Source organism: Eimeria necatrix, genomic scaffold, assembly GCF_000499385.1.
Source record: "Eimeria necatrix Houghton genomic scaffold, Enh_scaff18, whole genome shotgun sequence".
In the NCBI taxonomy this organism is placed as follows: Eukaryota; Apicomplexa; class Conoidasida; order Eucoccidiorida; family Eimeriidae; genus Eimeria; species Eimeria necatrix.
In genome coordinates, this window is record NW_013652461.1 from 76111 (window position 1) to 101354 (window position 25244).

The following is a 25244-nucleotide window of genomic DNA, read 5'->3' on the forward strand; positions in this document are numbered from 1 at the left end:
TCCAGGCGGACCCTCTGTCCCTCAAAAAAGAACTTGCGTTGCACGTGCTCATCCGGCGGTATTTCCCTGAACGAGTGCAAGAACACCATATAGCGAGAGGGTCACGCGCCGCACATGCCATTGTGTATCTCAAGCTGCGTCGCATGAAGCACTTGCCTTAACGCGTTCTGAATAGTCGATATTTGCTGTGCAACTACGGAGAGAACCTCCAGGCCTATTCGGTTAAACTCGTCAAAGCAGCACCAAGCGCCGCTTTGGGCCAGCCCACTAAAGATTCGGCCCAGAGACAAGTAATCAAGTGCGTCCGAGCAGTTGAAAACAATAACAAATTTTGCCAGTGTTTTTCCAAGGTCCTTTACTGTTTCAGTCTTTCCTGAGAGAAAGAGCCAAAATTAAATACAGAATTTTTAGTATTTAGTATTCGGCACACGAAAACCATTTTAAGAAGTTTAACGATTTTCTGTAGAAATAGACGCAGTGGCAAGCAGTTTTTTCAGCCGATCCTATAATGCTGCAGCATTAGCGTACCGGTGCCTGCAGGGCCCTGGCATGATCCGCCCAATCTGCAGTGTAAGGCGAATGTAAGGGCCATAAAGCATTGGTCTGTGAGAGGGGTTATGACCAGCCGACTGTAAATTCCTTGATACTCGTAGCCGTAGGGTGTCACTGTTTCTGTTTGGAGGCCCTGGCACAGGAGCGTGCCCGAAAAGCCTGTTTGGTTGAAGGATGCCGGATTGCCGCCTGCATGAAAAAATGCAGATCGCTGGCGACGATGTGCACCATGCGTCACTGGTCAAACAAACAGAGCCAAGGCCATATTAACCCCATTAAAAAGCTAAGAATCTGCGCCTGTTTCGTGAGGCTTTTACTTCTTTCAGCCTCAGAAATATCCTCCCGTAGCTCCAGTCTAAGTTGTGAAGTCCACAAAAAGTGGTGTTCACTGTCACAACGGCTTTGAATCAATTTTTCCTGGATGAACAGCAGAGCAGTGAGCATTTAAAAGATCTCCTGCAGTGCTCGCTGCGTAGACCAAAAAGTAGTTCTCATCATACTGGTTTAGAAGATCTAATTGTTAAGGTCGTACATGCACGTCGCGGTTGTGCACTTCAACAGTCACAAGCGCCTTCAGTTTCATTCGGTCTCTGTCATTTCCTGCTTTCTTCAGAAGCTCTGCCAGATGAAATAACTGCTTCGACTGGTGGCGCTTTAAAGTTTTCAGAGCGAATTTGTTGCCCTTGCTGAGCCGGCGGAGTGCACTCTCTGTCTCCATGGTCCTAATGGAGCAATTAGGTTTGAGGAAAAGTAGAAAATTCCCTGAGCCCTCATCTACCGCTACGGTAAATATTTAAAAATGCAATGTGTGTGCTCGAAACAACACGTTAGCTGTCTCACCAAGTGATTTGGCAAGACGTAATGACCAGCTGGAAACAGTTATCTTTGATCCACTTGTCCTTCTTGCTTCCATGCGCCATGCTTTGCTGATGTACAGCTACTAGCTGTTTTTTTAAAGTGTCGTGCATTGAGCGTGTAAGCTGAGCAGAGCTTTCACAGTGGGACCATGAAATTTTCCACAAATCGTGGAAAATTACCGATCATGCGAGGCCTCCCTGGATGTGTGCTACTTATTAGAATTACCCGTACCTTGTTTAGCCATTGTTCTACACCCCCTTCAACAGATATCGGTCTTGGAACAAGCTTGAGTCTCTCTCCTTCACACGATGTAAAGCCATCTGCTTCCCAGCATTTGTTTCCACGTCTTCCTGCAGTGGTTCCACAGGCCGTGTGAATCCTCGCTCAGTGTAGTAGAAAACAAAGGACTTGCATTCCTGATCAATGGAAGCAAATGCTTTGTAGCTGCCTTCTGAGGTCGATTGCACTACCGTACTGCCCTACCGGGTGCCACAAGATCAAGGGATTTTATTCCTTGGAAACACTTTTTGATGTAATTCTGAGCCTTCTCGGGGTCCCTCGCATCACCCAATATTTCAAGCATGTCAGAATTAGAAACGAAATAGAATCGAGGGAATTCCTGTCTGCAAACGAAAGACACAATAGACTGCAACATGTGCCATGGAAAATTCTTAATCAAGATCCAGACACCATGCTGAACCATTGTGAAAGAAAATATGAAGAGCCCCTGGAAAACAGAAAATAAAAAATATTAGAAAGTGTGTTATGCGAAGAAACAACATGAGCACAGAGGGCGTCAGATCTCATCAAACGAACCTTTTCCTCTCCAGGTAATCATCGAGAGACTTTTGGATAGCTTCTAAATCATCATTCATAAGACGGAGTTCCTCCTTTATGTTTGGTTGGCTGCAAGCATTGACCAGTGTGGAAGCCTGCTGAAAATTCAACAGCGTGTAAAAAAAGAGCCTATCTGTTCTATCGAATAGCGTCGCTTCCTGGGGCAGCAGTATGCGGATGTCTTCAGAACCTGTCATCTCGTAGACACAGAGGCAAAAATGCTTTTCTTGTCCACAGCAATGAGTCAAAGGGCACTTTTAAAGGCTCCATTTTTGTCCCCCTACCTCGAAAGACATTTTCAAGGTACGCCCATTGTCTTTGCACCTGTTGCAACAGCTCCAAAAGTTCCGCTATGACTGAAAGAGTAGACTCCCAATAGGTTACGATATCTTTGAAGGGGACATGAAACTGGTCGTTCTTAATGGTTGAAAGGCTCAGCAAATGCTCCTCTAGCGTAGACAGAAGGTCTTCGTCTGTTTCGACCCGAAGCATGTTAGTCTTGTATGGCACAATTTTCAGCTCCAATGAGCTCCACACAGATATAATTTCATTGAGTGCCGCCTCGATCTTGAATTCCTTTCTTGCTTCTTCAGTCAAACGGGAGACCAAATCTGTAAAAGATTACGCATAGGTTTTGCTTGTGCCATCAAGCCAGCGATTTGTTGAATTGCGTCAAGCGCGTTGCTTACAATAACAGGAGGGGCGCGTAACACATACCAGAACGACGCAGAAGCTCCAAATGAAACACAGACTTCAAAGTGAACTCCCGCGAACGCTGGTCAAATCCTTCGGCTACTTCCGCCTTGATCCGATCCCAGTGACGATCTCGAATTGCCTGAACAAGTGATGCATTTTTGCCCTTGTTAGGCGCTGTACTTGCTGCTGTGTACGTTATTTCAGAAGTTTACCTTTTGCGCACTAGAACCCAGAGGAACGTGGTCCCCACATTTAAAAATGGCTCAAGCAGCTTGTGTCAAGAAAAACAAGTTGATTATGCAGAGTGCTCACAGGGTCTAAGAGATTGGTCACGAGAGGCAATGCCTGTATCACTTGCTCTAGCTCATGCTGAATCCTTCTCCAAATAGGCCAATCCCTGCCCTCTTTGATTTTAAATAGACGGTTAAAAAACGCGTCGCCTTGTGCATAAATCTCCGGAACATTTAATGAATAAAAGGGTTTGGAGCTCATTGACTCCCATGCTTCGTCCCAGTCGTTCTGAGGAGCACAATGCCATGGCATCGTACTCTTGAGTACACAACTACATTCTTCGTAGAGGTGCTTTTTTTCCTGTAGTGCTAGTGAATTACTGTGTGCCTAATATAGGGCAAAGGCACTTACCTTCAGCGACCACACGTCCCACAACTTGTCGATATCACTTTCCATCTGTTCCAGGTCCCGGTTGCTGTGGTACTCAATCCCGAAAAACTCAAGAATCGGTGAAAGCTCCTCCCTGGAAGCAGCAAGCTTATTCAGGTCGGCCTTGAACCCCTCTAGAATCCCGAATGCTGTGGCGGCCTCAAATTTGAAACTTGATCCGTCAAATGGCGCGGAGATCATAAATTGTTTAAAGAGGTCTGATGTCCTGCGAGCTAGGGAGGTGACAAGCATCTCGGCATCAATTTTCATGGCCTTCTTGGTCCTAAAGTAGGAAAAGAAGGACAAAAAGAAAACACCGTGCACGTATTCAAACAGAATCAATCGTTTCACACGTTATACGTTTGGGCAGAGAAGCACTTTGCTCATGCATACACACTTAAAATATACAAGAAGCTCGTGCGTCTTTCATTTCATCAGAACTTTGCAGGACTGCTATTCAACCTTGTGGCAAACCTACCGGATAAGCATGCTCTCTGCAGCGTCTAGTGCTGCCTGGAAGCCGTCAATTGCTGGCGCAAGCTTTTCCAGCTTCGCCGCTTCTTCTTCAGGCACATGAACTGAGCGTAGCGCAAATAACGTTTTATCTGTGTCAGTAAGGGTTGAGCCAGTAAAGCACAATGAGAGGGCTGAGGAATGTGGCGAAGCTACAGAATACGCAAAACTGTAGAGAAAGCTGTGTACTGTAGTCAAGGCATTCGACTTTATTTGAATCCGAGCAATTTCAAAGATTTGCATTCTGTGTCTGATTCAATGTCCTTAACTTATACCTCGAAGCTCTCGAAGAGTAGAAAATTGCTCTTGAAGAGGCTTTATTCTGCCGCGTAATTCTGGCAACTTTTCTTTGCACAGACTGCACAGCTCAACTTGGCTTCTTATCTCTTCAGTATTAGTAGGAACTCGCTGCAGAATTTGGGTGTTCGCTGAACCACACACTCCGCTCTAAAATGCAAACACCTAACTTATCCACATATTAAGAAGTCTCCGAGGAGAGGTTTTTCCCATTTATAGCTGTAGCAAAACATCTCAGGCTTCTATAACCACCTACACTCAATGTAGTCGAAGATCGCGTTTTGCTCCTTTCTTGCGCTGTCATGCAAATAAACAGTCAGGGCTGTTTGCTTCATGGAGCAATGTCCCAGCAAAGATTGCTTTAATTGTGTGAAGTCGGTTTCTAGGAAGCAAATAACCGTCTGCGGATTCGTGCACAACACGGCACGTATTTCCAGAAATCATATTGGCTGGTGAAACTCAAGAAGCGTGAGTACGCAGTCGCTTTCTGGCATATAAATATGTGCCCTACATTTGCTAGCGTGCTCACCTTCGATTCTTCCTGCTGTATGTCACTTTGATACTCTCCGTATTCCTGAATTGAGGAAACGACTACGTGTAATGGCTGTTGTGTGCTGTGAAGCAGGACGCTTAGGGCTTCTGCTGTTTCTCCAAGAAGGCACGAATAATTCGTACTCCACCACTTTAAACGCTCAAGAAGCTTGTGTGATGCACTCCCTATACAGCGTGACACCTGAAATAAGAGATGCGCAACGAAAGGCTTCCTTGTGTACGCCAACCCAAGCATTCCAAGAGCCTGTACGCATTTCCTATGCATTTCCAATTGGCACCTGTGATGTTAACTTTTCGCATTCTTCGTCTGTCGCCAGTGCAGGATACCAGCCTTCGGTCTTCGTGTGCGATTCCTTCTCACCTGTACCGCACTCTAGAGGCTGGGGAGCTCAAAGTTAAACAACAACGATTTCATTCCACTCGCATGCAAAAGTTATTCAACTTGGCCCTACTCAATTTCTCAATCAAGAAGAAACACAGCGGTACACGAACTACGGCAGCTGTGGATGAATCGTTCGAGTGTTTGTATATTGCTTTCAACGGCTAGGGCACAACACAACCTGTTTGGCGTTGAGGGCATAGTCGAAGCCTTACATGAGTCTCTGTAAAGGCACAGCAAATAAAAGTGGGAATATCCGGATGTGAATAGCATTTGTTCCGTTTGCATTATTTGTCGGGCTATTGATTGTGTTTGAGCTTTCCCCGCTCACACTGGTTCGAGAGCTTCGCATATCTTGGGTAGCTGGCTGATTACATGAACCGCATCGAAGCAAACTCCCATAATTGTTTTTTTCAGCTCTTCCATCGGTGGGTCGAATGCCATTATGTTTCCACCTTCAACTCCCTTATCGGTATGCAGCACGGCAAAAACTCTCAACAGCGGAGATGCATCGATGGAATTACGCTTGCTTTCCTTCGGGTACAGTGCTGTCGCAAGTTCCTACGGCAAAAATCAAACAAACTGCATTTTTGCTGAGTCTGTTGAGCACCTGCTTCACCAGCCCTTGCTGCGAGCTGCATATTCGCTGCCTTTTCCCTACTTTTCAGCGACTAAAGTACGGAGATATTTAGCTTAAGTGCATGGCGTAGAAGCCGTGGGTTTGTCTGCCGTAAGCCCGAAGATAAGGCAGCCTTTCGGAAGCTCCATCTTACCTGCAAAGAGGATCGAACAACTCTTCGTAATGCCTCTCTCCATTCAACGTCTATTTTTTCAACAAATGAGGTCCATTCCTTCTGGATGTCTTTATTCTGCTCCTTGAATAGCTGCGCGTCATACACAGCTGTAGGCTAGGTTGAAACATGCAGATGTAGGTTATGTGGCGTTCTAAATCATAGTGTAGCAGTGAGTAGAGCTAATGCGGCCTTTTACCACTTCTTCGGCACTGCACAAGTTCGCCACATCACAGACTTTACTAAATGCACCTCTTCAGTGGCTTGAATAGTCTCCACGATTCTGCTGTGATAGTCTCTCAAAGTCAGTAGAGCAGATCTCTGCGTCTCCGCTTGTTGGCAAAGGAACCCTCCAAGTTCTCGCGTATTCTTTTTGTCAACCTCTATGATCCTGGAACGGGCTGCTGCCTCTATAAAGCTAGTAATCGCCGCCTTTGCATGGTGGAATCGGTTCACTGATTCCCAGACTCCTTGGCAATCCCTCCAGGCGCCACGCACGAAAAACTCCTTGATACCCTATTCGAGAAAGCACGAAAGCACTTTGTTCGTCTGCCTTATGTCGTTTTGTCGGCCATTGAAGCGGGAACACGTGCAAACTCATTTCGGAAGCGTGTAGGTGTCCCTAATTAAATGTCATTACCTTAGAATTCCACGTCAGCTTCTGAATTCCCGGGGATATCTTTCTATCGAGCGCAGAAATGTGTTGTTGAAATAATCGTCGTTCCTCGGGCTGAGAGCATGCAATGCCAATTAAGTGGACCTTCAGAAGTCCGAAGAAGCACAAGTTGCTCCATCCCACTCATTAAATAACTTATCCATGAGCTCGTTGAAGCTCCATGAAAGTTTTCAGCATCGGGAACTAAAAATGTATGACGTATTTGCAATTTATTTCAGTATAGCGCTTGCCGCTAAACTTTCAAGTATTGTATTATAGGCCTTCACGATTCTTAAAACATGTTGCTGAAGAAGAAACAAACGGTCCTGATGCCTCAAAAGCTCGAGAACAGCAAACGGAAGGCGGATGGTTTGGTCTTGCAGGATCTGCCAAAATCGAGCTTCTTGCAGGATACTGTGCAGCCGCTTGTCAAAATTAAGTTCTAGCCAGCCACCTGTAGAATTACACAGGTCAGAATTTGTTGAATCCGTACGCATCAGCAATGCTAAGGCAAGTGGTACATGGATGCATCATCGATGATGCCTCCGTGTACCCGGTGCTGTTTCGCTTCGGATGGTCATCCGGACGTTTTTTGGGCGGCACTGAATACGCTGTGGCAGTGGAAATACTGACCTCTTGATTTGGTAAGGATGCATATGTCGCAGCCAAACTGTGGGAGGTCAGATGTTTGACTGGCCTGACCGGAGGGCATCAGTGTATCAAGGTCTTGTAGCCATTCCTGAAATGACTTTTCGATAAAATTCTGCAGAGCCCCATCAACAGTGCTTCAACAAGTAAACTATGTTGAAGAAGGCAGCTTTCCATGAAACGCATGTATTCAGTTAGTCCCAAGTCGGCTCAACCACATAATTAGCGTGCGGCAGTGAGTATGCGCACATGCAGCAACGCCGCTACATTTTCGAAGAGTTCGAGAGTTTGTTCTGCTTCCTTTCCATCAGCGGGTAGAGCTATACTTCGGAGAGCGTGCAGCTGTCTCTGGATATGAATAGCTGCTCCTCGGCACCAAAGTGCAGCTCCTGCCTTGCTAGGATGGAGTAGCTTAGTCAGCAGAAACGGAGCCCTATATTTCTTCAGATTATCGAACTGTCTTTTGATGGCTAATAATGACTGCAATGAACGCATCCATAAACTAGCAGAGCAGGCGAAAAAAGTCAACCTTGTTTACTAGTTCGATGTGGCCAAACCAGTATTGCGCTTCTGTTCAGGTAAACCAAGCTAAACCCCCAAGCAATTTGATTGGCAACATTTCGAAGTTACAAACGCAGCAAATTCTTGCCTGCGAAAAAAGTTTCCATACGTCTCCTGCCTTTTTTTCCAAAAATCTTTGAACTTTTGGCCTTTTGGCGAGAAGTTTGAACCCGTCGTAGATCTCACATGCTTCCTCAACGGTAGCGACTCTCTTAAAAGCAGTCGCAATAACATTTGTGTACATGCATTCCTGGTCGCGAACCTAATATTATGCATGAGGGGACAAGACCCTTCGTAACAGAAATATCAAAGGTCGTTCCCAGTCAAGCCTAGCTTCATATCTACATGCCGCTGCTCACTAATGCGGCTACCCGCCCGCAGACGCAGGCCAAGCGTCAAAAATAGGATGTTATCTAACCTGTTCTTTGAAAAGAGCGTATTCAGTGTGCCAGTTTGTAGCCTTCACTTGAAGGACGTTACGTCCCATTGCACGCAACCTTGAAAGGGTTTTACCAAAAGCTTCTTGCAAGTCGCGTATGCTGCTGCGAAGAGCTTCCGTTTGGAAGGCGCCAAAGAATGGGAGGTTACATGAGAGGGTATTTTGTTGCGGAGCGACACTATAATATCCCTCCTGAATGCTGTCTCTCTCCTCCTGTTGCTTTGCCTGATAAGAGGGATGGAATTGAAGCTGGGCCTGGCAGACATCTAGAAGGTCACTACATCGCTGCACGAAGGCATCGCTCTACAATGCAGATTCACAGAGCAGCAAACACCCAGCCTGTCAGCACACTGAGCTGGGCCTCCGCATTGTTCTACAATGCAGATTTAGAAGGCAGTAAGTGCCCAGAATATCACCGAACAATGTGGCGATCTCTTTCACGGTACTCTCGCCGCATCAGCCCTTTGGAGAGCTTGAGGCCAGTTAACTTACCTCGGCGAATGCAGCGCCATCTGCGAACTCCCAACAGCACGAAGCCCTCCCTTCAGCCTTGATTAATGCAGAGAGGTGACTGAAAATTTTGTTGAGAGCAAGGCCGCATTGGACGGCGTTTTGCAGGCTCTTCATTGGCTCTTCCACGTCTCCTACCCACATAGAATCGACATTTACTGAGGCTTGCCCACGCCGAATAACTTCGCCAGCGATGTTACGCAAAAGTCCTGAAGAAAGCCGGTGGGCGCACTAACAGAACTGAGCTTTTTCAGATTATTAGTCTATAGCGCCTCAACCTTAGCAAAGAGTAAATCACGAAGTTCTAAACGCGTCAGGATTAGTTAAAGGATTCTGTTGTGCAAATTAGAAGGGCCTTCCTGGTTACCACCAATTCTGTCTGGAGTCGTATAATACTTGCTATGTGTAGCAACTATTCGGACCGCCATGAGCAGCTTCGTCGCTGCTGCAGGTATTTGGTGGGACTCCGCTTCTCGTAAAGCCTGGCATGGTCCCCGCAGCACCTCCAAGAACTTCAAATTTTCGGCAGCTTGACTTGCAGCTGCAAGCACCTCTTGTTGGACAGCTCTGCAGAGACAAGCACGTAAAATTCTTGAAGATAACGGCATACGTATGTTGGCTGCATTGCAGAATCGTTCTAATGGAATGCTAATGGCAGGTCCTTCAGGGCACATACTGGAACTGCATGACGTATGCCGACTTCGCAGCGTCGAGTATCTTGAGGGCGGATTGGAGTGATGGCTCCTGAAACTGTCTTAAGAGTGAGCTCAAATTCTGTGCATACTCAGTCCACCTCTGGATTTCCCCGAGATGCCCTGAGTCGATCGCTCCCTCTGATCCCTCCTGAGAAAAAGGAGATTGATTACAGAACGCTCTCTGAGGCTCAGCTGGGAGTTTGGAAAGCTAAAAGGCGCAAGCAACTACGCTACTCGGGATATGGCGTGCCTACGCGAAAGAAAACCACTAATGGGACGACCTGACTATAGATGCACCTGGAGCGCCAATGTTTCCTTCACCTGCCGTGTCCACGATGCTGCCAGTGCCTCCAGGCGTTGAACAAGGTCACGATCACGCAGGCATGCAGCGACATCTGTTAGGTCTTCAAGTGGGAGGACAAGCGTTGCGCAGCCCTGGGCACGATGAACTATGTCCGTCATTCGGCTAACATAGTTACTCAGCTGCGAGCACAGCTCATGTAGTGATTTGTTCCTTGCATTATTCAAGTCATTATTCTGTCATTTTTCCAGCAAATGCATTAATACTTGTCCTACTATTTGCTTGCAGCCATTGTGCGATACCAGTATTTCATCTTACTCTTTTCAAGACTTCCTTCTTAAAACTTTGCGGCCATGCGTGATTTTGTCCAAGAACGGGTATGTACACCCCACGAATAAATGCGACCACGCCTTCAAGAACGCCACCGTGGAACGAGACACATAGCAGTTGCTCCTCCGGAGCGTCTCGTTTCACCTTTGAAGCATCCCGCTTACTGACGAACACGAGTGCACTTGCACTTTCCTGCTGCACACCGCCGTGCTGCAGCATAGGGCCAGCGCAATGTACAGGAAGTTCATCGCTGAACATAAGCCGCGAGAGACCCCACCTTTCAGCCGTAGATCCATCTTCCTCGCTACCTCTAGGAAGAGGTGGGCGAGGGCGCCTGCTCATCCACAAAAACCAACGCTGCCGCTCTTTAGAGTTGCAAAATTTCGCGAATTCCTTCGTGTGGTCCGGTGTCCAGTCTTCATCTGCCACGAAGCCAGGCAACTGAATTTGAGCAATGAGCCACCGAGCTAGGTATTCTGTTGCTGCCAAAGACCAGTAGTCATCTGGAGTAGTGAAGCTTCCCTCCTCTGGTATTCCTCTAGGATTTTCCGCTACACAATTGAGGGTGCTTGCGCCCTTTTGCCTATCCTCAAGTGGCGCCGAAGTCTGACTCTCAGGCTCTTCCTGCGTCATTCTGATCCAGCCTTCGACACCCTTCAATAAAGATGCTGCAGCAAATTTGGCTTAAGGTCTGCCTAGCGTTGCCTGGTCTCACATCCAGACTGCGGGTAACAAAAAAGTGTGGCAGGTGGTGTTCTCCTGGAAATACCACTGCCAGGACTCAGGGATATTATTTGCGAATTTTGGTTGACGTCCACCAATGGAGCAGCAGGAGGAGCTTCTTGCATTGGCAGGCTAGAAAACAACCAAAACGCAAGGAAGCAGTTACTGTGTACATCGGGTTCCTCGATACTGTAGGGGGCAAAGTTCTAGGACATTCCCTCCTATGGGGATTTTGATAGCTAAGTGCACTCGGAGCAAGCCGAGAGAAGCCTGTTGCTCAAGGATGCAAGTCCTAATATGGGACTTAACTAGCTTACTGTTTTTCTGGTTAACTGCGGCGCGGGAACGTGCCTTCTTTACGTAGCACTAGGCAGCACCTGAGTCCTCAAGCGAAGCACGACAGTGAGAAAAGTGAGTTACATATCTTGATCAGCTTTAACAGTGAATACCACAAGTTTGGCGAGTGTATTCAACAGCACTATTTTCATTGCGTGGGGTCCTGCCCGAACCCCTGACACTACTGGGGCGACTCCTAAAGTCACTAAATTTCCATCTAGGCCTACATTGACAAGCTCAACAACGCTAGAAACGTTGACCTAATGAAAAAAGAATAAAACTTGACATGGAAATCTCCCTGATAGCAGGTCCGTTTCTGGGTGGAGGAGCTCCCTGGGTGGGCGCTGCTGCCAAATAACAAATAACAGTGGGCTGCTCATTCAGCTGCTGTGACTCACAATAAAAAGCCTTTCTAAAAGTTTCATTGCGTAAAAATCCATTGGATTGGGTTAATATAGAACTCCGCCAGCCCTGAATGTTTACACACTGTGTGGGCCTCACGCTTGTGCGCGAGTGTTCCCTGGCTGCCTCCAAAAAAAAGTGCGCTGCAGGTGGCCCAAAATGTTAAAGCTTACTCTGTAAACGTAATTCATACTTCTCGTTTTAAAGTAGTATACTTGGGGCTAGGTGGATGACTACGCTAGAAAGAGATCAGCTCACCATGGAGCGACTGGGGTCACCGAATTAAGATCGTCTCAATGAAGAGCAGTCTTATACCAGGAACTCAATGCAAAGTATCCCACTTGTCTACAAGAACCGTTTTGTCATATGAAGTACCAAGGCATGTGCTCTGCATGTGGATGGATCGAAAAGTGGGGCTCGTGAAGTTACCATATTCGCGCAGCATAGTAGCATACCAGCACAGAGCTTCTGATGGGACAACATCTCCGAGCAACCGACTTTTGAAAGAGTTTTCTCATGTGAAATGGAAGGGACTAACTATGACTGCGGAGTTGTAGCTTCCATAGTGTAGCACTTCCATGTAAATTCTGAGACATGATCCGAACTCGAAGCACTCGGGCTTTAGGGCTAGCTCGCAGTGGCCGCGGTTCACCGAACTGGATATCGTGCTGAGCTTTCTCTATCATGACCTCTCCATTTCCTCTGGTGAGAGCGAGGGCGGGACGCCATGTTACCGCAACATGGTAGCACACCAGCACAGAACTCCTGATGGGACCACACGTCCGAGCAACCGTCTCTTGAAAGAATTTGCCCTGTGCAGTGGAAAGGACCAAGTGTGACTGCAGAGCTGTGGCTTCCAATGTGTGGCACCTTTGTGTAAATGGTTTGAGATAATCCAAACTGAAAGCATTGCGGCTTTAGGATTAGGTCGCGGTGGCCACGATTCTCCGAATCGGTTAGCGTGCTGAGCCTTCTCCATCATGCCATGATCATTACTCCAGTGAGAGCGACGGCGCGGGTTGGGAGCCAGTGCAGTGGCAGCTGGCAAGAGCAAATTTTTTTCCAATTTTTATGTCAGTTGCGAAGGCAGTTTACGTTCCCCGAGAGATGATAAGGACTAGCTGTTCGTATTCCCTTTCCATATTTAGTATCGGCTTAGTTTCGCTTTCCTCAAGGAACGCCCGTACATCTCCTATTTCTCTGGTAAGTTCTTACCCGTTGCATGCTGTACTTTTCAGGGGTAGCTGCCGTAGCTGCCTCAGCCGGGAGTTCCAGAACAATGTACTAAAGATCTCCCCGAAGCATGATTCACTATGCCGAATGTTTGTGTCTGCTTGCGGATCTTTGGGTCTACTAGTCAAGTGCATGCTAGCCATAGTGTTTGGAGCAACCACCTGCTTTTGGTGACCTAAGGTCGACGCCACCTTTGCTGCTTCGTGTTTTTTGATATCTGTAGAATCGTGGCTGCAAGAGGCGCTGTATATGAATACGAGAGTTTAAGATATTTGTTGCGCGCCGAGGTGCAAGCTGTAAGTAGCACAAGATTATTATTCATGCTTTGTTTTGCTTTTGAAGGCATTCGAGGGAGGTCGGCATTCACACTGTAGGTATCTGAGCTGCGCCACTTTTGGCTTTGTTTTCCTGGCTGTGTTGTTTACCCCAGAGCTCATTATTTTGTGCACGTGCTTCGGTGTTCATTGCAAGGTCATCGTCTTATTTAGGAAAACAGCACATAATTGGCCTCGAAATGAGTACACTACGCTTTAGCATAGCACTAGCAGAATGAGGGCTATTGCCGGGGCTTCTCAAGGACCAGAATAAATCTAATATTATTTTGGATCAAAAGCTGGACTGGATGCTCAGCAGCTCTTTTCAGTGCATATTCCGCTGCTTCCACGCATCTCAACAATACCAACTAGCTTTCTTTGGGCTCGGATTTTCCCATATCGTTGAGTCGCCCGCTACACAGAAGCACGTTTGCTTCTTGCAACATCATAAGGTCGCGGAGCCTTTTTCTTGTGCAGTGTTATAGTTCAATGCTGCAGAATGCTGCACCCTCTCAAGCGAATAAAAAGCGTGAGAGATAACACCAGATAGTGGACCTGGAGTTTTTCAGGTGAGCTTAAGGCTCTAAAAGATCCACAGGCCCTCGCATCTGCCTCTCTTATGCCCGGGGTCTACCTTTCAGGGCCTGGTTTATGCGAAAGGGGGCCAATTTCTGGTGCATCCTGATAAAATATGACGTTTCGTTCCCTTAATCTATTTAGCTCTGCCTTGAGGGAGTTTATCAGCTCCTCCTTTTCCAGTATTCGAGCTTGCATTCGAGACAAAACTCGTATTTGGTCTGCTGGCTCCCACGTAAGAGCTCGCATTTTTCCGGCAGCGCCTGAGCATAGTAATGGACTACGCACTGTAGCCAAAGTTGGGCCCCAGGCTGCTCAACACGCAACAAATTTTGTGTGCAGATAAATCCAGGACCAGCTGGTAGCTTTGAACAAATGAATGGTTTTTCTGAAGCCTGGCAAATGTCGCGTTGGACTCACGCAAGTTGGACTGGTGATCCTGGGCACGGCGTAGAACTACAACACGCTGCTTAAAATCTCGGTTTTGCTCGACACGCTGCAGCTGCCCCTCCATTCGCTTTATAGCGGTTTCCTGCAGAGCGGCAGTTACCTAATAGCTGCCCATTGCACCAGAAAGGATTTATTTTTCTTATTATTCTTGGCCGGATGGACTGTCTAATTCGCTTAATTTCATGCTTCTCCTGTACGCGCCTTCAGTTTCTGCGGCCAGTGGCAGCACTACGAAGCGAATTTGTGCCATTGCTATCCAAAACGAAAGCGAAAAGCTAAGCCTGTTGGCGTACCCGTTGCTTTATTTCGGCTAGCACCGCTGCCATCTTTTTCTTCAGCTTCACCTTCGCCTCTTCCAGTGACTCAACCTCGTTGTCACCTTTTTGGGTATCTTTCAGGGCATCAGCAGGCACCTGAGAAGCCCAGCTTTGGCTACTTGGGCCAGCTGCAGACACGCTTTGCTCTTTATTAGAGTTCCTTGCTCGCGCAGTTGATATACTTCCTCCTGAGAAAAAAAAAACCTATAAGCAAAACTAACGGCTTGGCCGAAGCACTGAGCAGTTTCGTTGCCGAAATCCTGACCTAGCCAAATATACTAACCTGAACCAGGTTCCTGTGAACAAAACTTTTATTCTTCCGATTGAATTAGTCGTGTTTACCAGCCTTTGCTGTCCTATTCTCTTGCTGTGTAAGCTAGCAAGTGATACCCAAGAGCATTAGCCTGAGCTTTTGTGTCACAAGACACCGCCATCGTGAATTTTGCATTGCAGCCTACCTGGCATTTGCAAAATTCGCTGCATGCTTCTAGTAATGCGTAGTAGATGAACATCTTTTGTTCTCTCAGACACATCTATTGCCTCTAGTTCCAGTAGCCTTGTTCGCCATTGCAGAGACTCTACTTGCCGGCGGAGTGCCTGCACCAATGTGCATCCAACGAGAATGATGCGTCGACTTCACAAAGATCCACATGTGTATCTCTTAGTCCCATCGACTGACGAATGAGCGTTTGGTTTGTGCCTGACTTTCATGGCTTCAAGCAGCTTTAGCTTCTGCCGCCCCCCGGAGATAATATCTTGCTTGTAGGCATCTACTGCTTCCTGGCTAACAAGGCATGAATCAGAGAAGTCAAACGGCTCATGCAGTGGTGCAACTGCATCAGGAAGCTCTCCGACAGTGCCTCTTTTAATTCGCAGTAGCAAATCGACATCTAATCGCGATTGCTCGAGGGCTTCGGAGGAAATGTTCAGCTGGAGACGCAGTGCTGTTTCTGCTGCCTGGTGCTCCTCTAGCCTCTGCGGTACAAATTTTTGCGCATTTTGCAACAGATGATATTCTACCTAATGCTTGCGAAAGGAATCTCAACTTAGAAATACCTGTTTTTATCATCTTCGCTGTTCCGTTTTGGAGTCACGCACCTGTTTAATTGAAGTTAGTTTGCGCTGCTCGGCATCTGCAGCCTCCGTGGCAAGAAACAACCGCTGCTGGGCGAAGACTGAGTCACGCGAAGCTTCTAAGACCTTGCAGAGCGACGTATCTGGGCTAGCAGAAAGCTCCGCCTGTGACAAACGAAATCTACTCTACGGAGGAATATGCTGGCATGAATGAGGTGCTGCACCATGTTAACAGGGTTACATCTGTCTTTTTCCTGAGACGCCACTCCTCTTCACCATGTGACTCTGATACCATGCGCCTTCTCACCTTTAGAGCATCTGTTGCAGTGTCGAGGCGATAACTCAATGCTGCGCATTCTCTCCGAAGAGCCTGCTCTGGCTCTTCCTGTGTTTCCGCTGGCTTGCGTAGACGCTGCGTTTCATCCATTGCTGCTCTACAGTGGAATCGCACAGAGCATTTCGCTTCCGGGGCAGTTCTTATTAGTGAGCCCCTAGAACCTATACAGGAGACGCTGAAAGGTAGAAATTAAAAACGACTGAGAGATACAAATATAGAATTTAGAAGTCCACTGCCTCACGCATCATTAAGCTTCTTATTGACAGCGGCGAGGGTCTCAGATGGAACATGTACGAGCCCAAGAGCTGCAAGAAGTGCAGTTCCTTTAGTTTTTTGGTCGTGTTGTGCTGCGGCGCGCTCATCGTCTAGAAGCCAACATGAACCCTGCTGCTTTTGAAGCTCTTGATGTAGCTGCTGTACCTGTGCTGTAGAGTTCTCAAGCCTTGACTGAATCTCTGCTTCAGCCGTTTCGTTTGCGGTCTCCTGTGCAATGCTGTCCGTGAGACGGGCACTAGCTAACTCAGTGAGTAGGAGCTCTTCTTCATACACCCGCCTACCAAGTGCAATCAATAGGATAGGATAGCAATGCACTAGCTTATTGCGAACACATGAATGCGCCGCAGTACAGCCTGGCTGAGAGGAAATCTAGAGCACTGCTTGTTTTCGTTGGATGGAGAGGCCACCAGGTGATGGCACGTTGCGGGAATGAAGCATAAAAAGCCTCGACGCTACTGGCCTGACAAGAAACCTTTCTAATGTGCGAAACATTGGTCTCAGGCATGTAATTGGGCTCTTCTTTCAGTGGCTGTTGAATCACCTAAAACAAATTTAAATCGATGTGCACGTGGCTACTTTCTCCCGAGGGCGGAGGTTTTTCTCTGTAACATCGAGGTTCCCAGCCTCATTGAAAAGCTGTGTTGCCGCACAAATCTGCACTTCAAAACTTTGTCTTACTTCCAGTCCTTCAGATTGAGAAGGTCGGCGCGAAGCTGGGCTGCAGTGGAGGTAAGCTCGTCCCTGTAAAGGAAATTAACACGCTTTTTCTATGTCGCTTGCCGCTTTTCAGACGTCCATGCAATGTGTAATAGCATCTTCCACCTCCTAATCTACTTCATTTTTATTGCCTGCTGGCATGGTTATCCCCCGCGTGAGACATTGTCTCTGTCCACCGTTTTTCCTCATTGCCAAACGTTGAAACGCAGCCCGTAAAATGTTACCGTTTGATGTTCTTCCTTCTTGGTCACTGTAAGGACATTTGTGTGCACTTTGGCTTACTGTCCTACCTCATTTTTTTTAACTCTCCTTGAATTTTTTCCTTGAGGGCGCCCTGTTTTTCCTTTAGAGCAGTCAGTTGTTCTTGGTAAGCTGCATATTTGGCGGCCTGAGCGTCTGTCATCGCCCCAGGGGTAACACTTCTCATCCATGCCTCCCTGTTGCAGCAGTGGAATTGGACAAATCTAATTTCAGCCAATGTTTCGTTGGATATACCTCGTTGGTCATGAAGGGCTTGCAAGAATACAGCGCATATTATCTTCTATGTTATTTCATGCCGCAACATTGTTTTCTGTGAGCGCCTCTAATACTTACCATTTGTCAGCTTGCAGTTCAAGGGCACTGAGTGCGTCTTCGGCCTTCAACTTCCCTCCCATCATTCTTTGAAGAGCTCTCTGGGCAGCTTCGTCTGTCGGATGGACTGCTTCACCAGGCAGCAATGTTCCTTGATCTCCTTTCGTCAGTCCTGGCATATCTGCAGTTTTTGGAGCTCCAACCAGTGCGCTTGCCTAAATGCCGGATAATAATGACGCGTATACTCAGCAGAAAACACGAACTACACTTCCGGTCATGTGATGTAGGGATAGGCTCGGCTCCACAGTCAGCAAGTCGTTTTTCGCTTACTAGATCCTTTACTGTATCCTCAGTCAAGGGTACTGACAATTCTGGGCCTGACTGGTCATTGGCCTCTCCTATGTGGGCTGCGCATTCCCTCGCCTTCGTAGCTAACTGCTGCATTTTGTCTATTTTTCGAAGAACGATGCTACTACACTCCTCTAGTCGCCGGTTGAAAGAATTTTGGAGCTGCAAAAGCAGGTGATTGAGTAACCGGCAGCGCAAGTCTTAGTGAACATTACCTCAATGGGTACATCTCAAGAAGAAAGTAAAGCACTCGCAAAGCTCTTCTTACCATGCGTAAATGCAAGCGCGCCGAAGGCGCTGAATTGGCTAAAGTAGCGAATTTTGTTATCTAGAGCTTCCGCTGAGTTAGAATATTTTGCACGTTTCGCCTACCTCAGCCAATATCGCGCGCAAAACCCAGAATTGGATGCGACGTGAGGCATTGGTTGCAATCAAAAATGGCATCTTCAATAGCCCGCTTAAACATTTGAGGGGCTCCTGGGAGTAAATCACTTGCCGGCGGCTCGCTGTCCCTGCTCCATCAGGGGTCGTTTGAGGCGCAACTGCGCTTTCTACAGAAGGTTTTGTAGCCTCGCTACAGTCTGCACGCCGGTTGGGGCAACAGGCATGGGCTTTCGCTTTAACGCACGGGATGTGCGTTGGCCTGGGTTTTGCTCCTCTAAATGGAGCCCAATAGCTTCTTCCCATAGGTGAGCCACTTATCACAGCCGCAGCCGATGCAGTTTATTCGGTTCTGACCTTGAGTTTGTTCTAATGAATGGTAAAAAGCCAAGTAGCGTTGTGCACTTTTGCCGAAGCCGCCTATAGGAGGTGCAAGATCTTCCTGTTGCATCTGCAGCATTGATTCATGGGAAGGAAGCAATTGTCTTAGCCATTCGTCTTCCTTGAGCTGTAGTTTCCTGAAATGCGTCATCAACATAGCAACCATGCAGGCTCCTTGTGCGCTGTCAGTGTATGAGCGTTTTGTGCTGCACTGGTCTACTATATGCAGGGCTCCTAAACTGCGTTTCATGAGGACAGCTAGGCTCATGAAACTTTCCTCAAGAAGATAAACTTTGTCTCTAGGATAGTATCTCTGGGTCGCTGACGGAAGCGGAGGTAGCTCTTCTCAGTAATCACGCTACCGGGTTTCTCCGCAGGAACAGCGAGCTCCTTGGGAGCAGTGAGGATCGAGGCTTGCAAATGCTGCACCAAGCTGCGGTGAAATGCAAAAAATGCGTGTTGAAGCAGCAGCAGCTGCTGCTGCTTTTCCATTTGAGTTGCGATAGCTTGTTGGTTGACAATCATGCGGACACTGGCGTCCACGTTCGCCGCCTCAGTTTCCAGACTGCGAAGAGCCTCCGAGCCCTAAAGCAGCCACACGTTCATACTTGCGCCTCGGAAAATCAAAACAAAGTTTCATTTCCACACCTTTTGGGAGAGCAGATGGACGTTGCTAGAGGCAAATGCCATTGTCATGCATGTCGGAGTGTTCTCACTGTCACTCTTTCAACTAAAGTCTGTAGCTCTTCTTGAATGGCTTGCTTTTCGCGCATAATAGCCTCCATCTGTACTTGCACATCAGGGGCCGCAGATAAGCGACGAGACGTATACAAGCGAGACTTCTTCGGCAATAACTGTGAACTAGATGGATCGTCATGAGCTTCTTTCAAATCGTCGAGATCCTGGAGAAGCTTGCCTTCTGGAGAGGCTCTGTTGGAGGAAGTTGAACTGCATGCACAAGCATTCAGAGTCACGTAATGCTGTACTGTCATTTATGTAGGATTGGGTAGCGAAAATAAATGTGAATCTGCTCCGTGTAAGGCACGGGGTAGGACAGCCGACAGTGCTTCTACAGAAGGCTGCCACCTTACCAAGAAAATTCAACTCTAAAGGAAGTCACTTGCTCTGTCTCGTCACTACATGCATGTGGCTCTAATTTTCCTATGCACTTCTCAAGCACCCAAAGCTGGAACAAGCCTGGTTCCCTTAAGGTAGCCACAGCCACCTGCCCCTTTGCAGTTGCGACGGTCAGAGATAATCGTGCGTGGTGAACTCCCCATGAAGTGATACACGGGGCTACTGCACAAACGTTGCACTTGTTCGCCAGCGTTTTGTACTGCGCATTTTTGTCTACTAGTAGCGAACGCGAAGCAGAGCTTCTCAGCAATTCAGGTTGAAGCAGCGTCCTCAAGAATTGCCCATCCGCTTGAAGCGCAAGCACCAGAATGGGTCTTTCTGCAGTAGCAAAATGTTTCTCTTTTGCGGGCTCCCTTGTTGTCTCGCTTATGTCGCACAACAGTCGCACCCGCTGTATCGGAAGGCAGCCAATGGACACGTATGTAAGGGGCGTGATAGCTGGAGCAGCCACGAATGCCCTTGCACCGCTACAGGATTCACCGAACACGTCTCGCAAGTGAAAGAGTACAACCCCTCCAGATGCAGTGCCAGCAGCCAGAAAGGAGCCTTCGCTTGCTATACAGAGTGGTGCCATGCTAAGCCGCGTGCAGCGAATCTGCAATTAACAAAATGGAGAGGTATAATAGCGCACAAATATCCAACCGCCAGCGGTGAGCCTTTCAAATACTCCCAAACCAAGCCTCTGAGCACAGCCCGTGTCGTTGCTTGCCAGTATCTGGCCAAAACTGTTTCATACTTGAAGTTGCTACGATTGAAACAACATACGTGAAAAATAGCACTTATGTTGTTTTAATCGTAGCAGCTTCCATAGAGACAACAAGCCGAAAGTACTATTTGTGGGGACTTTCTTTCAGGGGACTGTTGCACAGTGGCACGAATGATATGCATTTTCCCTCAAGCGTACCTGCGGAAATGATGCAAGCTCTTCGCTGTCAACCCGGGGGATGAACAAGGCGATGCCACTAACTGGGGCCCCAAAGCTTGCTGTTGAGAATGCAACAGAAAATACTCCAATAATGGTTCCCGCAAAACTTGTCGGCTGCTCTTGTTCCTGCTGAAATTCTCTCCATATTTCAACTCCCCTTTTTACCCAGCAGCCTCCATTCTCTGGAATACGAAGAGTAGCGGGAGGCACATGTCCCTTGATTAGCGGTGACTGCAATCGACAAACAGGCAAGGCAAACAACAATTGTTTTCTGCTGCTAGCTTTCGGTGGTAACTATCGAATGCGAAGTTCCAGAGCCTGCGCTTAAGGCCTTTTTTCGCTACATAGGATGCGCGATACGTCTGCAGTGTTCCCGTCTAGCCAGGACGAAAGGAAAAGCCTCTTTAGAACTGTCGTAGGGGTGTTCGTTTCAGTGCGTTCTGGCCCCAGAAAGAAGGCAACCTCGCCACTGGAAGAAACTGCAGCCCAGGCAGTATCTCCGCCCCCATCAGCTACTTCAGTAGAGTGCATGCAGCTTGATGAAGGAGCCAATGACGGCATTCCCTTGATCTTGACCCCTACAATGCACTTGATTGTACCACTTGAAAACCTGCACCAGCAAAGTAGCGGAGCTTGTCTCCACGTCTAGCGATTATGTTGACTCTGGGCGATCCATGTTGCTCATTTTTGTGTTTGTTCGGTCCTGTACTTGCATAAGCATTTCTATGTGCCTGGAATACTCAATACAACGGCATTAATTCACTGTTTCGTAAGCATCTGCTGCAGTAGTACCATAATACCGAGCGTACCGGCAGACTGGTCTGGTGCTGCCATTTTCCAGCCAGACGACAGACCCACCAACAAGGCCCAGAAGGCATTGATTTTCGTGCAGCTCCTCTAGGTTTCCTTCATTTCCTGTCTCAAAATCCATCATGTATCCTAGGCAGCTGATGGATTGCTGAATAATGGAGGAGTGCTGTAGCGTTGGGGAAACTTTCATGCAGTTTCCCGTTTTCTCCACAGAAACCAGCCACTCCCTACGACGCCACATTATCACACACAGTTGCGCTTGCATCCCTTGTATTGCAAGTAAATGCATTCTGTGGGAACGCTCAATAGACCGTATGACTACAACAATGAGTTCTTGCCCTATTGCTCCTCAAATATCCAAGGAGTGCATGGAAGGAGCCCACAATTTATGCATGAGATGTGTGTATCTTGATCCATTGATGTGGCCACCAGCAGCAAGCATAAGTGCAAGCCTCTCTGTGTCTGGGAAGTACGGATGTCTCCTTGCCCAGATATTGCTTACATGATTCTTCCAGAGGCATGAGCAGTAGTAAGGCGCAGAAGCGTTTGATGGGGAGCGCAGCCGTCAACAGTGAGTGTCAAACCGACAACTCCACCGAAAGAGGTGCCGGCAAGTGCAAGCATGGAAGCCGTATCACTGCAGATTAGGCGCAAATTATCCCATTCAACAGATCAGTCTTATTTACTGTGGTTCTAGCAAACAGCAATGATGCTTTCGTTGAATACATGTGTCTCCTCACTTTCGGTCTTCGCCATCCGAATCATCCACAGCGGGATCTTTCTCGCTTACTTGAACATCTCCCCATGTTTTGTCTACGTCGGTCTGAAGAGACAGAACATTAAATTAATCGTGTGCGAACGGCCAGTAACGAAACGAAAATTTGATTTTTATTGCCTCATCTACCCGTCTACTTCATGATAAGGAGATAGCCAGCATCTGATCGGTCCGCAGGTGAGCAAACGGCAGGCAAGCAGCTTCTGGTGCTATTGAAGTGCTGCATAAGTGTGGATAGTAATAGCCTTACTTGTATGCAGCTCTCTTTGCTTAGATTCCACACGCAGCCTGCAGTATCGGAGATAAGAAGAGGGGCCAACTCGCTTTTGCGACTGCTTGGCAGTCGGAGGGACCCCAGTGCCCTAAGCTCATGAGGCACCATAATCAGGAGAACCGGGGGCCACTAAGATTGCCACTTAGCAAAGGCGACAACTCAAACCCGATTAGCAGGCGGTGTTCAAGAGCTTTCTGCCAATTGACATAAGGGACGTCTCCTTTCGAATAAGCCCTATGATTCGTAATCTGAGACAGTTTCTTCTGGAACACTATCAGTACCAGCTCAAAGGGACAAAGATACCAGGAGGAAAAGACAATGCCAGCCATGAAGTGGTGCGCTGCATCTACTTTTGGCCAACTCACTTGCTTAAAGTTGTTCCTTCACGCGAGCCTTTTGACATCGGAATCTCAATTCTGATTTGATGCTGCAGTACTACTAGCGGCCCAAAACTGCCACTGTCAGGGGTGGAAATTTGGCTTCTCCCCTTAGCCGCAGTTAGAGATGGGGTATCGTGGTCCTGCTGTAGTTGGGCGAGGTGGAACCTTAGCTCTTTCGCCCTGCTTTCCTGCATTCCAGCCGTGCCCACATATTCTAGCACATGCTGTCACAACGACAGTCTGGTAGCTTTCTTCAGCTGTGAACGCCGATAACAAGTTGAATTTGCTGCACTGCAACGAGTAATACTAAACTATAGGGTCCTGTGTTGCTACTAGCTAGGTTTTTCTCAACTCTCCCATGAGTCGGTTCGCTTACTTCAGCATTCTGTGAAAGGGCTTCTGCTAATCTTTCATTAATTTTGTAGGTATGGAGGACAGACGAGTCTGTCAAGCCAAATAACACGCCTGTTTCATTCTCAGTTGCTAATGAAACGTACTTTTCCTGTGAACTAGAGATCCATGCCAGAAAAGGGGCCCCAGGGTCTTTACATCTCACTCCGATTGCTAGGAATACCTTGTTGCTGAAGGCGAGAAACAGGAAATTACTACAATTGTTGTCATCAGTCTCCTTTTTGCCAGCAGCTACCCAACATGCTCCGCAAAGTGTTACATTTTTCTCCAAGCCAGCAGCGGCACCAGACATTTGTGGCAACAGATTTCCACTTGTAATAAACCGGCATTCTGGACTATCAACCAGCTGCAGGGTAGCTAGATTTGTCTCTGAAAGTACAGCGAAGGCAGTTCCACTTGCAGCGAGCACCCTCTTCGGGAAGGAGGCGAAGTCGTCCCACTGCAGCGTGTGGCAAGCCTGTATCGACCCATCTGATGCATTTAGAACATTGACATGATGGGTTGTGATAACGTGTCCTTGTTGGCCGCTGGCTTGCTCCAAAGTCGACGATAAGCAAAACAGCCGGCCGCCGCACGGTGAAAAATCGAGAGAAACGATTTCCACTGGGCTTGCAGCCGTTATTCTCTGCCTCCAAATGCGCTTTGGTGGAATGCAAGAGAGCTGAAGGAGCAGGACCTCTCCCTCGATGCCAGAGGCGCCCACTGCCAGAAGTTTGCTTGTATCATAACTAGTGCAAGACACAAATACACATTGGTGTGCGCCCGTTGGTTCTTCGGCGTCCGTCGCGAGATTACCGCCAAGTTTAATGTATTCTGTTTGTCCCTGGGAGTCTGTGACGCGCAGATGTTCCCCAGAGAGTTCGCAGATGCAGCCGTCAGAGAAACAGGAGAAGGCTTCTGCATTTGAGCCGCATGACAGCAGCAAAGAAGGCCGCCAGCAGGGGAGGGAATTAGTCATTGCTGCTGAATGGGAGTGTTGCGTAGCATTTCATTCCAGAAAAATACCGCAGTGCTCGAGCACTCACTCGGAAGCACGTTTTGCGTATGAAGAGAAGCACTTCGGGCTAGGTGAGGGCTGCAAGGGCAACAAGATTTCTAGGCCCCTTGTGATTGGCTCGGTGCTCTGAGCATGATGCAGGTATACACGCGTATTCTTAGTACCGTGACTAGAAGTTGAATGTTTTGTGTGGCATTTATGAGGACGTCGCACAATGTTCACTGCAGTCTGAACGTGCTGAGGCGTGGAATAAGAAGGTATGCCAGTCTACTGGGTACTCTAGATGAGCAGACGTACACAATTCACAGTTGTTAAGTAGTTGATTTCATTGGTACTTTATCTCCTTTGGTAAGTATCTGATCTTCAACGTGTGGCTTTCTAACAGCTGGACTAGATCCTGGCCCTACGCCCTAGCAGTGAACGGCAGAAGCAGCTTCCTACTGGTGAAACGAGTAAAATGTTGATTGGAAATCTTAATTTGTTTTTAAAGGCAGCATTTTATACGTTAATTTTGTGAAATTCCTTTTTAATGCGCGGAAACAGCACAGGAAATTTCTCAAGCGAGTGAGCGGAGGTGACCTCACACCGTGGTAGGTAGTAACTAACAGTCTCGATGTCTTATTCTGACTGCTACTATGACCATCGAGCTATATTTGCTAATTTGTATTCTCCGTTATGCAGTTATGGGACTTGCAATCGGCTAGTGCACTGCGGAGTGCCTGCCTGCATGCTCTTCAAATTCCCCTGCTTCCCCGCACTTTGTTTGTGCAGTCCAGTTCAGCGGATGCTGAAGGCAGGCTTAGTGGTTTGCAGTCTATTCGCT

The 25244-nt window shown here is 47.7% G+C and overlaps 6 protein-coding genes across 6 annotated transcripts; all 6 read right to left on the reverse strand.

Annotated features, from left to right (window-relative positions):
* Positions 1-101: 101 nt before the first annotated feature.
* ENH_00024550 ('Dynein heavy chain 1, axonemal', related) lies at positions 102-1270 on the reverse strand (the record flags this gene model as incomplete). Its single annotated transcript, XM_013579620.1, has 4 exons — positions 102-373; positions 529-741; positions 870-969; positions 1085-1270. The coding sequence occupies 4 exons, from the start codon at positions 1268-1270 to the stop codon at positions 102-104; spliced, it is 771 nt and encodes a 256-aa protein (XP_013435074.1).
* A 388-nt stretch (positions 1271-1658) lies between these two features.
* On the reverse strand, positions 1659-4359 carry ENH_00024560 (hypothetical protein; the record flags this gene model as incomplete). Its single annotated transcript, XM_013579621.1, is given in 8 exon segments — positions 1659-1876; positions 1894-2033; positions 2227-2437; positions 2532-2858; positions 2965-3082; positions 3256-3462; positions 3586-3886; positions 4082-4359. The coding sequence occupies 8 exon segments, from the start codon at positions 4357-4359 to the stop codon at positions 1659-1661; spliced, it is 1800 nt and encodes a 599-aa protein (XP_013435075.1).
* A 10224-nt stretch (positions 4360-14583) lies between these two features.
* ENH_00024570 (hypothetical protein, conserved) lies at positions 14584-15059 on the reverse strand (the record flags this gene model as incomplete). The annotated part of the gene is made up of 2 exons (XM_013579622.1): positions 14584-14806; positions 15016-15059. 2 exons carry the CDS (start codon positions 15057-15059, stop codon positions 14584-14586), a joined length of 267 nt encoding a protein of 88 aa, XP_013435076.1.
* A 1214-nt stretch (positions 15060-16273) lies between these two features.
* ENH_00024580 (hypothetical protein, conserved) lies at positions 16274-17781 on the reverse strand (the record flags this gene model as incomplete). The annotated part of the gene is made up of 4 exons (XM_013579623.1): positions 16274-16589; positions 16991-17053; positions 17320-17466; positions 17624-17781. The coding sequence occupies 4 exons, from the start codon at positions 17779-17781 to the stop codon at positions 16274-16276; spliced, it is 684 nt and encodes a 227-aa protein (XP_013435077.1).
* A 1195-nt stretch (positions 17782-18976) lies between these two features.
* ENH_00024590 (hypothetical protein, conserved) lies at positions 18977-22741 on the reverse strand (the record flags this gene model as incomplete). Its single annotated transcript, XM_013579624.1, has 9 exons — positions 18977-19297; positions 19429-19660; positions 19804-20444; positions 20754-21005; positions 21135-21384; positions 21584-21811; positions 22087-22221; positions 22325-22407; positions 22610-22741. The coding sequence occupies 9 exons, from the start codon at positions 22739-22741 to the stop codon at positions 18977-18979; spliced, it is 2274 nt and encodes a 757-aa protein (XP_013435078.1).
* Positions 22742-23266: 525 nt separating this feature from the next.
* On the reverse strand, positions 23267-24382 carry ENH_00024600 (hypothetical protein, conserved; the record flags this gene model as incomplete). The annotated part of the gene is made up of 1 exon (XM_013579625.1): positions 23267-24382. One exon carries the CDS (start codon positions 24380-24382, stop codon positions 23267-23269), a length of 1116 nt encoding a protein of 371 aa, XP_013435079.1.
* Positions 24383-25244: the final 862 nt, after the last annotated feature.